Below are 13,702 nucleotides of genomic sequence, written 5' to 3' on the forward strand. Positions count from 1 at the left end.
GGAGACATTGTCTTAAACATATTCCACCCTAATCTGCCTAGAGTTTCCATGAAGACCTATCTATAAAGCTTAATTTCTTGTTTTTGTTGCTTTGAAGCAAAATGCCTGTAAAAAGTCACATGTTCCATTTAATAAGATTATTGTAGCATGTTTCTGAATGAGGTATGAAATCTCAACCTCAATTTGTTCTCATCCCGCAGGCTATGTTTGAGGTGATCTCTTCTGAACATTCATACCTGCTCAGCTTGGAGATTTTAATTCGAATGTTTAAGAATTCAAAGCAACTGAGTTCTACCATGACCAAGACTGAAAACCACCATCTCTTTTCCAATATAACAGATGTGTGTGAGGCCAGCAAAAAGTAAGATTTGTGTTGTACATTTTCTTTGCCACTAAATCTTTTAAATCTGTTAGTGACTGGTTATGGAGACCTGTCACACAAGGTGAGGGAAAGACTAAGTGCACAACGACGGGAAGAGGGGGAGGAAGCCCAAACACTAGGGAAAGGGGGAGTGGAGACCTCTAGGCAGATCTGACAATCACCCTGAATCCCCTAATGTCCCTAAATAGATTCCGCACCTATCGCTGAGCAGGAAACCTAATCCCTGACTGCCCATAGCGATAGGCCCTAGTTAGAGAGCAGACGGGGTGAGCACTAGTCAGCCCCCACTGCAACTAAAGACAAACAGGTAAACAGTCAAGGGAAACACGTAGCTTGAGAAGACACCAGAGAGATCACGCCAACTATCCTCCAAGGGAACGCCAAGAAGACACTAGCCTACTACTACTAGTACTTCAAGCCTGGACAGAGGAAAATAGAGCTATCACCGGCGACACTCTGAAGAGCATGAAGGTATTTAAATATCCAGCAAGGGTGTGTCAATTAGCAGCAGAAGTTGGAGGTCACTGCTAGGTCCTAGAAGGAGAAGGATATCACTACACTACAGAGAAGAGAAGATCAAGAAGGTGCCTGCAGAGCCAAGCGCAATGACCTTCTATAGCTGGATCCAAGACGATTGTCTGTGACAACCTCATCAGTACCTGTCCTGGTGGAGACCATCAAATCAGCAACACTGACACAGTGGGGGATTCCAGTGGTGAATTTAGATCCTTTTTTTCTTTTCTAATGATCTCTGCCATCTGTAAAGTAGTGGACAACCCTTTAACCCTAGTACGCATGACCATAAAAATCTACATTTTCACATACCTGGGGCCTTTTAGGCTTGTGTGCAAATAACATGGAATAACTCAAACAAAAATGACAAACAACTATATACCTAGAGTTTCAAAATTCTAGCTAAAGTAATCTTGCAGAAAATAGAAAACAATTAACAGGGCGGGCCTGCGAGGCCCCAGGTATGCGTTCTAGGGTTAAACCAAAAATCAACTCTTATTATAGTCTTCATAACTTTACACAAAGGGTCCTTCTATATCATTAAAACCAGTAGTAATTCTATTTTTGTGTCCTGCCTTCCTGGTATTTATTTACTTCATTTTGACTATTTGGTTGCTTTTCTTCCGGTCTAAGCAGAAGCTTGAGATCAGTGATTGGCAGAAGGACCAGTCACACAAAAGGTCTATGAATAATCGTAAACTAAACAGGGAGTTAATGCTTGTAATGCTTTTTATAGCAAATATACAATTATTAAACTATGTGCAACTAAAAAGGAAAAAACAAATAATTATGCAGTTGCCAAGTAATCACTTAGTCACATGAGTCTTGATCTGGGGAGTTCAGCTATAACTCTCTGAAGTGTTGATGTTCATATGAGTTTTAATTCAAACCTCTTTCTACAAGTAGGGACAGAGCCTAATTGCATTGTGTTTGGTATTCTACATTGGTGCTATGTGCCTGCAGCATTCCCTCCTGTACTATATATCCATTTTCAGAACAGATTGTTGAAGAACTCTGACCTCTTCAAAATGAGAATTCTTTGTCAAGTTCAGGGCCAAGTTCCAGTTTATACAGCAGAGCAGATTTTACATGAAAGATGACTTGTTCTTGAAGATTGATAAATGGAGAGATGAAAGAGACCATACTTCAGTGCTGGGAATGAGACATTTGCTTTTAAAGCAATTTTTTTAGAATTGTAAAGATTTCCTTTTAGATGAGAATATAGTGTTGTTTTTCCAAAAAAGATCAGTGCCTATTTTGGCTTATGGGACCCCACAGATGATGAGTTCTGTCATGGGATGTTCATGTTGATTCTGAAGTCCAAATACCCAAATGTCTATCTTGTTGTGAAGTTACATGCCACTGTGCATTTGATTACAGTATGGGGCAGGTGGTTTAAACCATGGACAAAGTGATTACAATGTCATATGTCACACTGGAAGGACGACTTGGCCACAGTAGAGAGGAAGATTGCTAAAAAACAAATCAACAGATATCTGAAAATTAGAAATGTGTCTTAAATTGACTCAATCTGCTGAACACAGTTATTATTATTTATTTTTAGACCACCATTGATTTAATGGTGCTGTACATGAAAAGGGTTTTACATACAAGATACAAATAGAAAAGACGGTGAACAAACAAACAATGACAGACTGGAACAGAAAGGAGAGGGCCCTGTCTGGAGGGCTTACAGTTTACAGTATAATGGGAAAGGAGACAGTAAGGTAGGGGGTTGTGGCGAGGTGGCAGCGGGGTCATTGCAGGCTGTAAGCTTTCTTGAAGAGATGCGTTTTCAAGTTCCGTCTGAAATTTCTGAATGTGTTGGAATCAGACTTATTGGGGCACAGAATTCCAGAGGACAGTGGATACTCTGTAGAAGTTTTGGAGGCAATTGGGTGAGGAACGTACAAATGTGGAGGAGAGAAGGAGGTATTGGAAGGACCGGAGATTGTGTTGTAAGATATCAGGAGATTGGTTTGGAGATATATGGAGGAGACAGATTATGTACGGATTTGTAGGTCAATGTTAGTAGTTTGAACTGTATATGTTGGGGAATTAGGAGACAATGAAGGGATTTGCAGAGGGGAGAAGCGGAGGAGGAGAGAGGTGGAATAGTCGGGCAGCAGAGTTAAAAGGGTTGTCCACTACTATTTAAGATGAAAAGCAGCTTTTTTGTAATTGCCTTCCTCTGCCTTTTCTGCCTGTGAGCGGTGCTATCACTGGCTGCTCACAGGCATCACGTGACCCCCGGCTGCAGCTGGTTCTGACATCCGCTGACGTCACGACAAGTCCAGACTGCAGCCGAGGGTCTCTCTTCCGCGTTCCACGGTGGCTGCTGGGTTGTGGGTGCGTCAAACCTGGCATCCACGGCGCGCTCTCCCTGTCCCAATTCATTGGGAAAGCGCGTGGTGGATGCTGGGTGTGACTTGGTGGGGTAACCCCATCCACAACCCAGCAGCCACCGCGGGGACCCCAGCGCTGAGTCACGCCTCAATAGACGGGACGTCAGCGGGGGGGTCACGTGCTGCCTGTGAGCGGCCAGTGATAGCGCCGCTCACAGGCAGAAAAGGCAGAGGGAGGTAATTAGAAAGAAGTTGCTTTTCATCATAAAAACGCTTTGGCATATTTTAAATAGTAGTGGGCAACCCCTTTAAGGATGGACTGGAGAGGTGAGAGAGTTACAGTTACAATCCAGTCACCAATTGTAATTTACAAACTTATGGAAAATAGAAAATGCTAAACATAATTATGCGGCATAACCTGTTTCTTGAACAGAACAATTTCCCTTCAAAATATTTCTGTGTAATTGCAGTCTGCAGATCTCAGATAATTGTGCAAACCTAGCCTTGGGCTGCTAACACTGTCACCATACGTCAAACAAAAGTGGCAGTACCCCCCTTTTACTGTTGGCCAAATGTATGCCAAAGTGTGCAGCTGCAAGGCTACTTTTATTCAGTGTAGGTAACACCAAAGGGCTTCTACATAACTTATGCATTATTTCTTAGAATGCAAGTCAATGGCTTAAATGGGTGTTTACATCTCGATGACATATGCACTGGATTATGTCATGTGTTTTAGGTGTGGGTTTCATCACTGGACCCCTATATATTTTGAAAACTTGGGCAAGTTTGTACAAAGCTGCCAATGAAAAGACTCTCAGCTAATTTCTGTAGGAGCATAGAAAATTGCTAAATAAGTGCAATTGGAAATATTTCAGAACCACCATAAAAAGTAAGCAAGCTACACGAGTGAGGCCTTCTCACCACTAACAACAGTGGTGCACATGGTGGGGCCCCATTCACAAGGTAGCTATAGGTGTGAGTGGATCTTGTGAACATCCCAGAAATGTTTGAAATGTAAATTACCATCCATGGAAATGTATGAAATCCCTTTTTCCCCTCGTTTTTAAAAACGTAAAAACCTTAATAGAAAATTGTCACAAGTTTTTTCCCCTATCAACTGGTCCCTTGAAAAAATGCCCTTTTACTAAGGAGATGTGTAGTGTCTATTGAGCATATCCGGACCATCCAACTCTCCTGCTAAATTGTCACCAATTCAATTGGATAGGCAAGATATGTCCAGCGGAATCTTGGGTCCTCCTCCTTGTATAGGGTAAGTGGCGCCACAAGGGACTAATAACCTCAATTTTAAAATGGAAATGTCATTTCAGATAAAGTACTGAGTACAATTTTTATACTGGTAAAACCTGGTGACATGCTCCCTCTAATGTGAAATAGTCCATACTATAGAAAATGCAGATTACTATTCTATCTTTCACTGTAGTTTTGATGTTTTTTCCTTATACTCCTACTCAATAGCTAAAGTAGATATAACAGGCACAATGTAAACTTGGCACTTACAGGCAGAATATTATTACTAAAGCTCATTGTAAATATCCTGGACAATAAACACTAGCTCCTATCAGTTTAATGATCTCGGGCTTTGTAGAATGACAGCTGTTGTTATACGATGTTTAATTATAGAGCGGATTACAATATCTAGTTCTTGTTTGCGGTTTTAGCTCTTGTGAGTGACAATGCATATTTCTGAAAGTTTACTTCCTATAAAGCTCTGTATCTTATGTGTTTATTTCCTATGGCGTCAAATTAGCGCCAAATATTTTTTAGTTGTATAATGGTCACTGCCAAATCTTACATTAAGTAAGAAGAAATTCTGATGTACGTTGGCTGGTTCAGTCGCTGACCCAACTACCCCCAGAATAATGCAAATTTGGGTAGTTTAATTCCTTCCTGCGAAATTTCAAAATATAATGTTCATCTGAGATATAAAATTGTGCTTAAAAGATACAGTGCTCAGCATTGAGTACACCCCCTTTGAAAAAAAATACATTTTAATCAATACCTCAATGAACGCAAGAACAATTTCCAAAATTTGGACCAGACAAAGTCTCATGGAACATTTTTTTAACCCATAACACGAATGTAAGGTTAATAATATAACTTTCAATGCTAAAGCTTCAGTTTTACTCAAATTATTTTGTATGACCTCCATTATTTCTAAGGACAGCACAAAGTCATCTAGGCATGGAATGAACAAGTTGGCGACCTATTGGAACATCTATCTTTTTCCTTTTTTCAAGAAGGAGACCTTTTTTAGAGCCTGAATTCCTCATAAGTGTTTGGTTGGGTTCAGATCAGGAGACATACTGGGCCTCTGAATCACTTTCACCCTGTTTTTCAGAATTGCAACAGATGTGTATTTTGTTCGTTCATCATTGTCATGTTAGAAAAATGCACATCTACCAAGGGCATGGAGTGATAGTAGCATCTTCTCTTTCAATATAGAGCAGTAATCTGTGAATTCATGATACCATCAATGCAATGTAGCTCCCTGTCACCAGCAGCACTCGTGCAGCTCCACATAAGGTCACTGCCACCACCATGTTTTACTGTAGGCACCATGCATTTAGAAAGTGTCATCTACATATTACAATTAAAGCTCAGCTCATGCTCTTCTACCTATAGATTCACCAACCAATTCTAGCAACTATGGGTATCTTTTGAGTTGTAATATCCCATCAAGAATAAATTTAGCTTCAGCAAGCGAGTGTATGGTTTTAGAATTACCATAATGGCTTAGGTTTAATGGCCTGTTAGTGAGGAGTTGACATTTAGTGGGTCATCTGCCCTTTTAGGGCTTATTTGTATATTAAAATCAATTCCCCTCCCAGGCCATGTTATCTCCTGCTAATAATACAGAAAGTTCACATTTTTATCCCACCTCCTCATAGCCTACATACAGTTCACTGAGTCTCTTCTAAAAAATATCATATTTTCAGTGCAGATGGACTTCTAATCTGAGTTACATCTAGACACATGTAACTACTGTTTTGGTTATAATCAATTCTATTCTTACAGAACATCACTGTGTAGTAGAAGAATGCAGATATCCGAGTTGAAAGAATTGTACTGGCCTGCTCTATAAAATACAGCTTGGTATAAATAGCTCCACTTGCATATGTCAGAGGGTCCTGAATGGAGCGGTCATCAATATGGGTTGGTACAAAGAGACCTTTGTAAAGCATTGAATGTAGTCGGAATGCCTCATCTCCTCCAGGCTGCTCCTTGGAATCTGTCCCCCTTTAAAAAAGGGAAAGTGTTTCAACCAGTTGTCGGTTCCCAGCCATGTGTGTTTGTAGTGGCCGTCTCCTACAATATGGAGCTGTCACTATGTGTTCTTTCATGTCAATGAAATTCACTTGGCTGCTGCTTTTCATACCAGCCATGTCTGGTACACAGAGAAATTGCAACCTTCAACTGTTAGTAAATAGGACTGTGGTATACAGCTCCTATTGTGCCCAGTATAAAAAAGCCTGTGAATTTGGCATTATTTTATATTTATAATTACTCTCACTATTCTGGAGTAATGCATCATACATTATGACAAGGGCTACATGGCAACCTAATAATTGTGGGAAATTTGTTGTCGCTATTATTTTCTGTTTAATAAAATATTGTACGCGACTCTACGTCTGTCAGTAAAAAGTCCCACATATAGTAGTACACATTACCTGCCACTAGTATATTCCCTTTATCACTATCTCTCTGCTGTCACTCTAAGCACAAGTCTTTGCCTGAAATTCTCTGTAAATGACAGCTGCTGATATCGCAGTGATACTGGAATTATTGTTTGCTGGTTTGTTTGCCGGACTATACTATGGTTCAGAGGCGGACACTGACAGCTTAGGCCCCTGTGCAAGAAATGTGAATGGGCCTCCCTCCTCTTATTGCGACAAAGCTACAGATATATATAAATATATATATATATCTTACATAGTCTCCTATATTATGTATATTGCCGCCCCTTATTACTCAGTGCCCTCTCTTATTATGTACAGCACCGTCCCTTACATATCGGATAATATAGCGCCCTGTTCTTTATTACATAACGTCTTCTCTTGTTAGATATATAATGCAATGACGGCTGGTGGAGCATGGGAAAGCTTCTTTTCTGATGGAGGAGCTGATGGACTGGTCTTCTGGTTACCGGCTGCTCCATCAGCAGTCATTTTATATCTAACAAGAGACGACTATGTAATAAAGAGAAGGCGCTGTGACTGACAAAAATAACAAGAATACGCTATGTAAGGGACAGCACTGTACATAACAACAGAGGAAGCTATATAATAAAAGACAGCACCATAGACAGTATAACTACAGTAGAGGATGGTACGTAATAAGGGACGATGTTATACATAATAAAAGAGGAAACTGTAATTAAGGATGGCGCTATACATAATAAGTGAGTACAATATGTGCTAAAGGACTGTGCTACACATCATAAGGCTACATTCCCGTATCCGTGTGCTGTGTGTCACACTGTCACAGAATACTGGAGGTAGGGGGCCTAAGCTGACCCTAAGCTGGGGCCCTGACTAATCCCTCATCCTGGAGGTACTGTTAAAGGTACAGAGGTCCAGGCCGCCAGCGTAACCCCTACCTCCTGAGGATCCCTGCACCACAGTAATCTAGTCCTGAGAAGGACCCCGATCACAACAATTGGGAACCAGCAATAATATGCCCACACACAGTATTTAGACGAACGAGACAGTACAAGGGAAAAACCAAAACCACCTTGCATACAACTTCAACACAACTACAACAGAGGGAACACCAACGGGAAAGGAGATAAATGATAAAGCGAGGAAAGGGAAATAACACTTCCAAATACACTTAACTCAGCAACTCCAAACACCACGATCCGCTCTGTAAGTCAGAATGAAAAGCTTTCACCGACACCTCACAAACAGACCTGCAGGAATATAAAGGAGTCTCACTAACGAAGCATTGATTGCAGCTGGGCGAGGCTGGACCTCAGCTAGCCCAGAGAGAGAGAGAATTAACTCCTTCACTGCCGAGAAAACACAAAGCACCAACAAGTCAGCTGCGAGAAGTCAGGCTGTGTACTCGTGACGATCTTCGTGGTAACACACCCGTGACAGTACCCCCCCTTCTACGAGGGGCCTCCGGACCCTCAGGGCCAGGTTTATCCGGGTGAGTCGTGTGGAAGGCCCGAACTAATCGGTCTGCGTTAATATCCGACGCAGGAACCCACATCCTCTCCTCAGGACCATACCCCTTCCAATGAACCAAGTACTGAAGAGACCGGCGATTAAAGCGTGAATCAATGACCCTCGATACCTGGAACTCCAAGTTACCATTGACAACCACAGGAGGGGGAGGTAAAGGTGACGGTACCACCGGCGCCACATACCTCTTAAGCAATGATCTGTGAAACACGTTGTGAATTTTAAACGTAGAGGGGAGGTCAAGACGGAATGCCACCGGATTAATAACAGAACTGATTCTGTACGGCCCGATGAACCTGGGACCCAGTTTCCAGGAGGGAACCTTAAGTTTAATATTCCTGGTAGACAACCATACCTGATCGTTCACACTTAGGTCCGGACCAGACACTCTCCTCCTATCAGCCATACGTTTGTATCGGTTCCCCATAGTATTCAGATTCTTCAGCACCCCTCTCCATACTGAAGCGAGAGATGAGGAAAATCGTTCCTCCTCCGGAACCCCCGAAGAGCCCCCCCTACTGAAAGTACAAAACTGGGGGTGAAAACCATATGCCCCAAAAAACGGGGACTTACCAGTGGACTCGCTTCGCCTATTATTGAGAGCAAACTCTGCCAGAGGTAGGAAAGAAGCCCAGTCCTCCTGGTTCTCTGACACAAAACACCGAAGATATGTCTCCAAGCTCTGGTTCATACGTTCCGTCTGACCATTGGTCTGAGGATGAAAAGCCGACGAGAATGACAAATGCATCCCCCGCCGTGCACAAAACGCCTTCCAGAACTTGGACACAAACTGAGACCCCCGATCAGACACCACCTCGGAGGGTACCCCGTGAAGCCTCACAATCTCCCCAATGAACACCTGCGCAAGAGTTTTAGCATTAGGGAGAGCCGGAAGAGCGATAAAATGTGCCATCTTGCTGAACCTGTCCACTACAACGAGTATGACCGTTTTACCCGAAGACTGAGGGAGGTCCGTAATAAAGTCCATAGACAGATGAGTCCAAGGACGCTCCGGGATCTTCAAAGGTAAGAGGGCCCCAGACGGACGGGTATGTGAGGTCTTAGAGCGCGCACAAACCCCACAGGACGCGACAAAAGTTACCACCTCTTTATGTAAGTTAGGCCACCAAAACCGACGCGAGAGGAGATCCACAGTTGCTTTACTCCCCGGGTGTCCTGCAAAAACTGAGTTATGGTGTGCCTCGATCACCTTTTGTCGCAACTGATCTGGAACGAACAGTCTCCCCGGAGGTCCAACAGGGGCGTCCCCCTGAGCCTCCAATATCTCCTCCTCCAGCTCAGAGCATACTGCCGAAACCACCACCCCCTCCTGAAGAATAGGAATCGGGTCGTCCGTATTCCCGGCCCCAGGGAAACTACGAGATAAGGCATCCGCCTTTACATTTTTAGACCCAGGACGATATGTAACGACGAAATTAAACCTGGTAAAAAACAATGACCACCTAGCTTGTCTGGGATTCAGACGTTTAGCGGACTCCAGATATAGCAGGTTCTTGTGATCGGTGATGACGGTGACCGGATGAACTGCCCCCTCCAAAAAATGGCGCCACTCCTCAAAAGCTAACTTAATGGCCAGGAGTTCCCTATTGCCGACATCGTAATTCCTCTCAGCGGACGACAATTTTTTAGAGAAAAAGGCGCACGGATGCCACTTACCAGGGGACGAACCCTGTGACAATACTGCTCCCACCCCTACCTCGGAAGCGTCTACCTCTACAAAGAATGGCTGAGACGCATCAGGTTGAATGAGTATGGGTGCCGAGGCAAAACATTTTTTCAAGGAGGAGAATGCTTGACAAGCCTTGTCAGACCACCTAGAAAAATCCGTCCCCTTTTTAGTCATGTCTGTGAGAGGCTTAACCATGGACGAGAAATTACGAATGAACTTCCGGTAATAGTTAGCAAACCCCAGGAAACGTTGTAGTGCCTTAAGATTCTCCGGCCGATCCCACTCAAGAACTGCCCGCACTTTCCCAGGGTCCATACGAAAACCGGACGCAGAAACCAGGAAGCCTAAAAACTGGAGTTCCTGTACGGCGAACACACACTTTTCCCACTTGGCATACAGTTTATTATCCCGCAAGATCTGTAACACCTGTCTAACGTGCTCCTGATGAGACACCAGATCCGGCGAGTAAATTAAGATATCATCCAGATATATGACAACAAACTGTCCCACCAGGTGGCGAAAAATATCATTAACAAAGTGTTGAAACACCGCCGGGGCATTAGTCAGACCGAATGGCATGACAAGGTTCTCATAATGCCCCTCCGGAGTGTTAAAAGCCGTCTTCCACTCATCCCCCTCCTTCATCCTAATCAGATTGTACGCCCCCCTGAGATCCAACTTAGAGAACCATTTGGCGCCCACGATCTGATTAAAGAGATCGGGAATAAGTGGGAGCGGATACGGATCTCGGACCGTAATCCGATTAAGTTCACGGAAATCCAGGCAAGGGCGTAGGCCTCCATCTTTCTTCTTAACAAAGAAGAACCCCGCGGCCACCGGTGAAGATGAAGGTCTAATATGCCCCTTAGCCAGACTTTCAGAAATATAATCCTTCATGGCCTGCCTCTCAGGACCAGAAAGGTTATACAACCTAGCTTTAGGTAACTTGGCCTCAGGGAGCAGTTTTACAGAACAGTCATACTCGCGATGAGGAGGTAGTTCCTGACACCCATTCTCCGAGAATACATCCTCAAAGTCTGCCAGAAATGGAGGTAAGACCCAAGGAGTAACCGCACCGATGACCGTGTTCATGCAGTTTTTATTACAGAATTTACTCCATTGGCTTATCTCTCTGGTTTGCCAATTAATAACAGGGTTATGCTTAGCTAACCAAGGAAGGCCCAACACTATAGGAGTGGGAAGACCCTCCAACACGTAGCAAGACAACAGTTCTTTATGTATTGCCCCCACTTGAAGTTTTACGCCATGCACAGCTTGCAAAAAACTTCCCTGACCGAGAGGCCTGGCATCGATCGAGAATATGGGGATGGGTTTAGCCAACTCACTCAATCGCATACCTTGAACCCGGGCAAACCGAGCATCAACCAGATTAGCCCCGGCCCCACTATCCAGAAGAACAGATATCCTCTCAGTTCTCGTACCCACCACCACCTCCGCCGGTACGAGAAATTGAGACGAACCTAGGGACGAAATACCTACTCCCAGATTGCCGTCCACCACACAACCTGGGATCAACAGTTTTTTCGACGACTCTTTACTCTGCAAGGGGCGGGATGGACACCCCCCAATAAAATGTCCCTTTTTCCCGCAGAGGAAACACCTTCCTGTCTTATGGCGCACCACCGGTCCCCTTCCCCGAAATGATGTCCCTCCTAATTGCATAGGCTCCTCCGGACTGACCAGGGGAACCACCATATGAGGGGACCTTGTAAGAGGTGGAGACATTACAGGGGGTAGAGTTATCCCGCACCTCTCCCGAAGCCGTCTGTCAACGCGAATAGCAAGGGCCATAGCGGCTTCCAGTGACGCGGGAGAGTCATACTGTGCCAACACATCCTGTAATTTGTCGGATAAACCATGACAAAACTGGCTCCTAAGAGCCGGGTCATTCCACTGGGTGTCCGTGGCCCACCTACGGAACTCTGAACAGAATTCCTCCGCCGGACGATCTCCCTGCTGAATCCTACGTAACTTAGACTCAGCAAGGGAGATCCGATCTGGGTCATCATATACGAGTCCCAAAGCAGCGAAAAACCTATCCACTGACTGGAGAACCGGGGAACTTGGGGGAAGAGAGAACGCCCAAGATTGTGGGTCCCCTTGTAGGAGCGAGATGACAATTCCCACCCTTTGTTCTTCACTGCCCGATGACCGAGGCCGCAGCCGAAAGTACAATTTGCATGCCTCCCGGAAAACAAAAAACTTGTCCCGCCCCCCAGTGAACCTGTCAGGGAGAGCTACTTTAGGTTCTGGTCCGGCTTGCTCCAGAGGATGCAAAACCTTGGACCTAACGTCCGCCAGCCCCATGGACAAACTCTGCAACTGCCGAGCTAGACCGGCTACTGGATCCATGGTAGCTGGAGAAAAACTAAGTTGGTCGGTGAAAATGTCACACTGTCACAGAATACTGGAGGTAGGGGGCCTAAGCTGACCCTAAGCTGGGGCCCTGACTAATCCCTCATCCTGGAGGTACTGTTAAAGGTACAGAGGTCCAGGCCGCCAGCGTAACCCCTACCTCCTGAGGATCCCTGCACCACAGTAATCTAGTCCTGAGAAGGACCCCGATCACAACAATTGGGAACCAGCAATAATATGCCCACACACAGTATTTAGACGAACGAGACAGTACAAGGGAAAAACCAAAACCACCTTGCATACAACTTCAACACAACTACAACAGAGGGAACACCAACGGGAAAGGAGATAAATGATAAAGCGAGGAAAGGGAAATAACACTTCCAAATACACTTAACTCAGCAACTCCAAACACCACGATCCGCTCTGTAAGTCAGAATGAAAAGCTTTCACCGACACCTCACAAACAGACCTGCAGGAATATAAAGGAGTCTCACTAACGAAGCATTGATTGCAGCTGGGCGAGGCTGGACCTCAGCTAGCCCAGAGAGAGAGAGAATTAACTCCTTCACTGCCGAGAAAACACAAAGCACCAACAAGTCAGCTGCGAGAAGTCAGGCTGTGTACTCGTGACGATCTTCGTGGTAACACACCCGTGACACTGTGTCAGTGTGCTGCCCGCTTTTACAGACGCATTGAGCATGCCCTATTCTAATCCTCAAAATCAGAACAGGATATTCTCTGACCCTCACGGATCTCATTCTCAGATCCGTGATTTTCACAGATGTGTGAATGAATCTATAAAACTCTACAAGTCCTTGTGCTGTCCAATAAAACAAATCTGGCATCACATAGACATATCACACGAATGTGAGAATGTGCCCTAAGGGATTTTACAGATAACATTATCACATAGTGCGGATATAGAATAATATTTACATCCATGAACTTACAGCTGATGTCTCGTCTGATTAGAGTAGTTTTCTGCTGTTTCTTCTCCATCTGGTCAGCCGACATCTCCCAGCCATGACTTGTCCATCTTGTCACGATGATCACCGCAGCCCTGAAGATAACAAGGTCACATATATTGTATACATGCACTGCGCCCCTGAATACAGATATGTACCCCACCATTAATATACTATTAACCACGCACCAATCAAATATAAAGTGATAAGCAGCACTGTGC

General features: G+C 44.4%; 1 protein-coding gene across 1 annotated transcript in view; it reads left to right on the forward strand.

Annotated features, from left to right (window-relative positions):
- The window catches only part of ARHGEF26 (Rho guanine nucleotide exchange factor 26), a 160,576-nt gene that overhangs the window by 48,655 nt on the left and 98,219 nt on the right, over positions 1 to 13,702 (forward strand). The window contains exon 6 of the mRNA XM_073674753.1: positions 201 to 361. Coding sequence (XP_073530854.1) covers positions 201 to 361 — 161 coding nt within the window. The remainder of the gene's footprint in view (positions 1 to 200; positions 362 to 13,702) is intronic.

Source organism: Phyllobates terribilis, unplaced genomic scaffold, assembly GCF_046119375.1.
Source record: "Phyllobates terribilis strain yellow unplaced genomic scaffold, ASM4611937v1 Scaffold_3__8_contigs__length_932513732, whole genome shotgun sequence".
NCBI lineage: Eukaryota > Metazoa > Chordata > Amphibia > Anura > Dendrobatidae > Phyllobates > Phyllobates terribilis.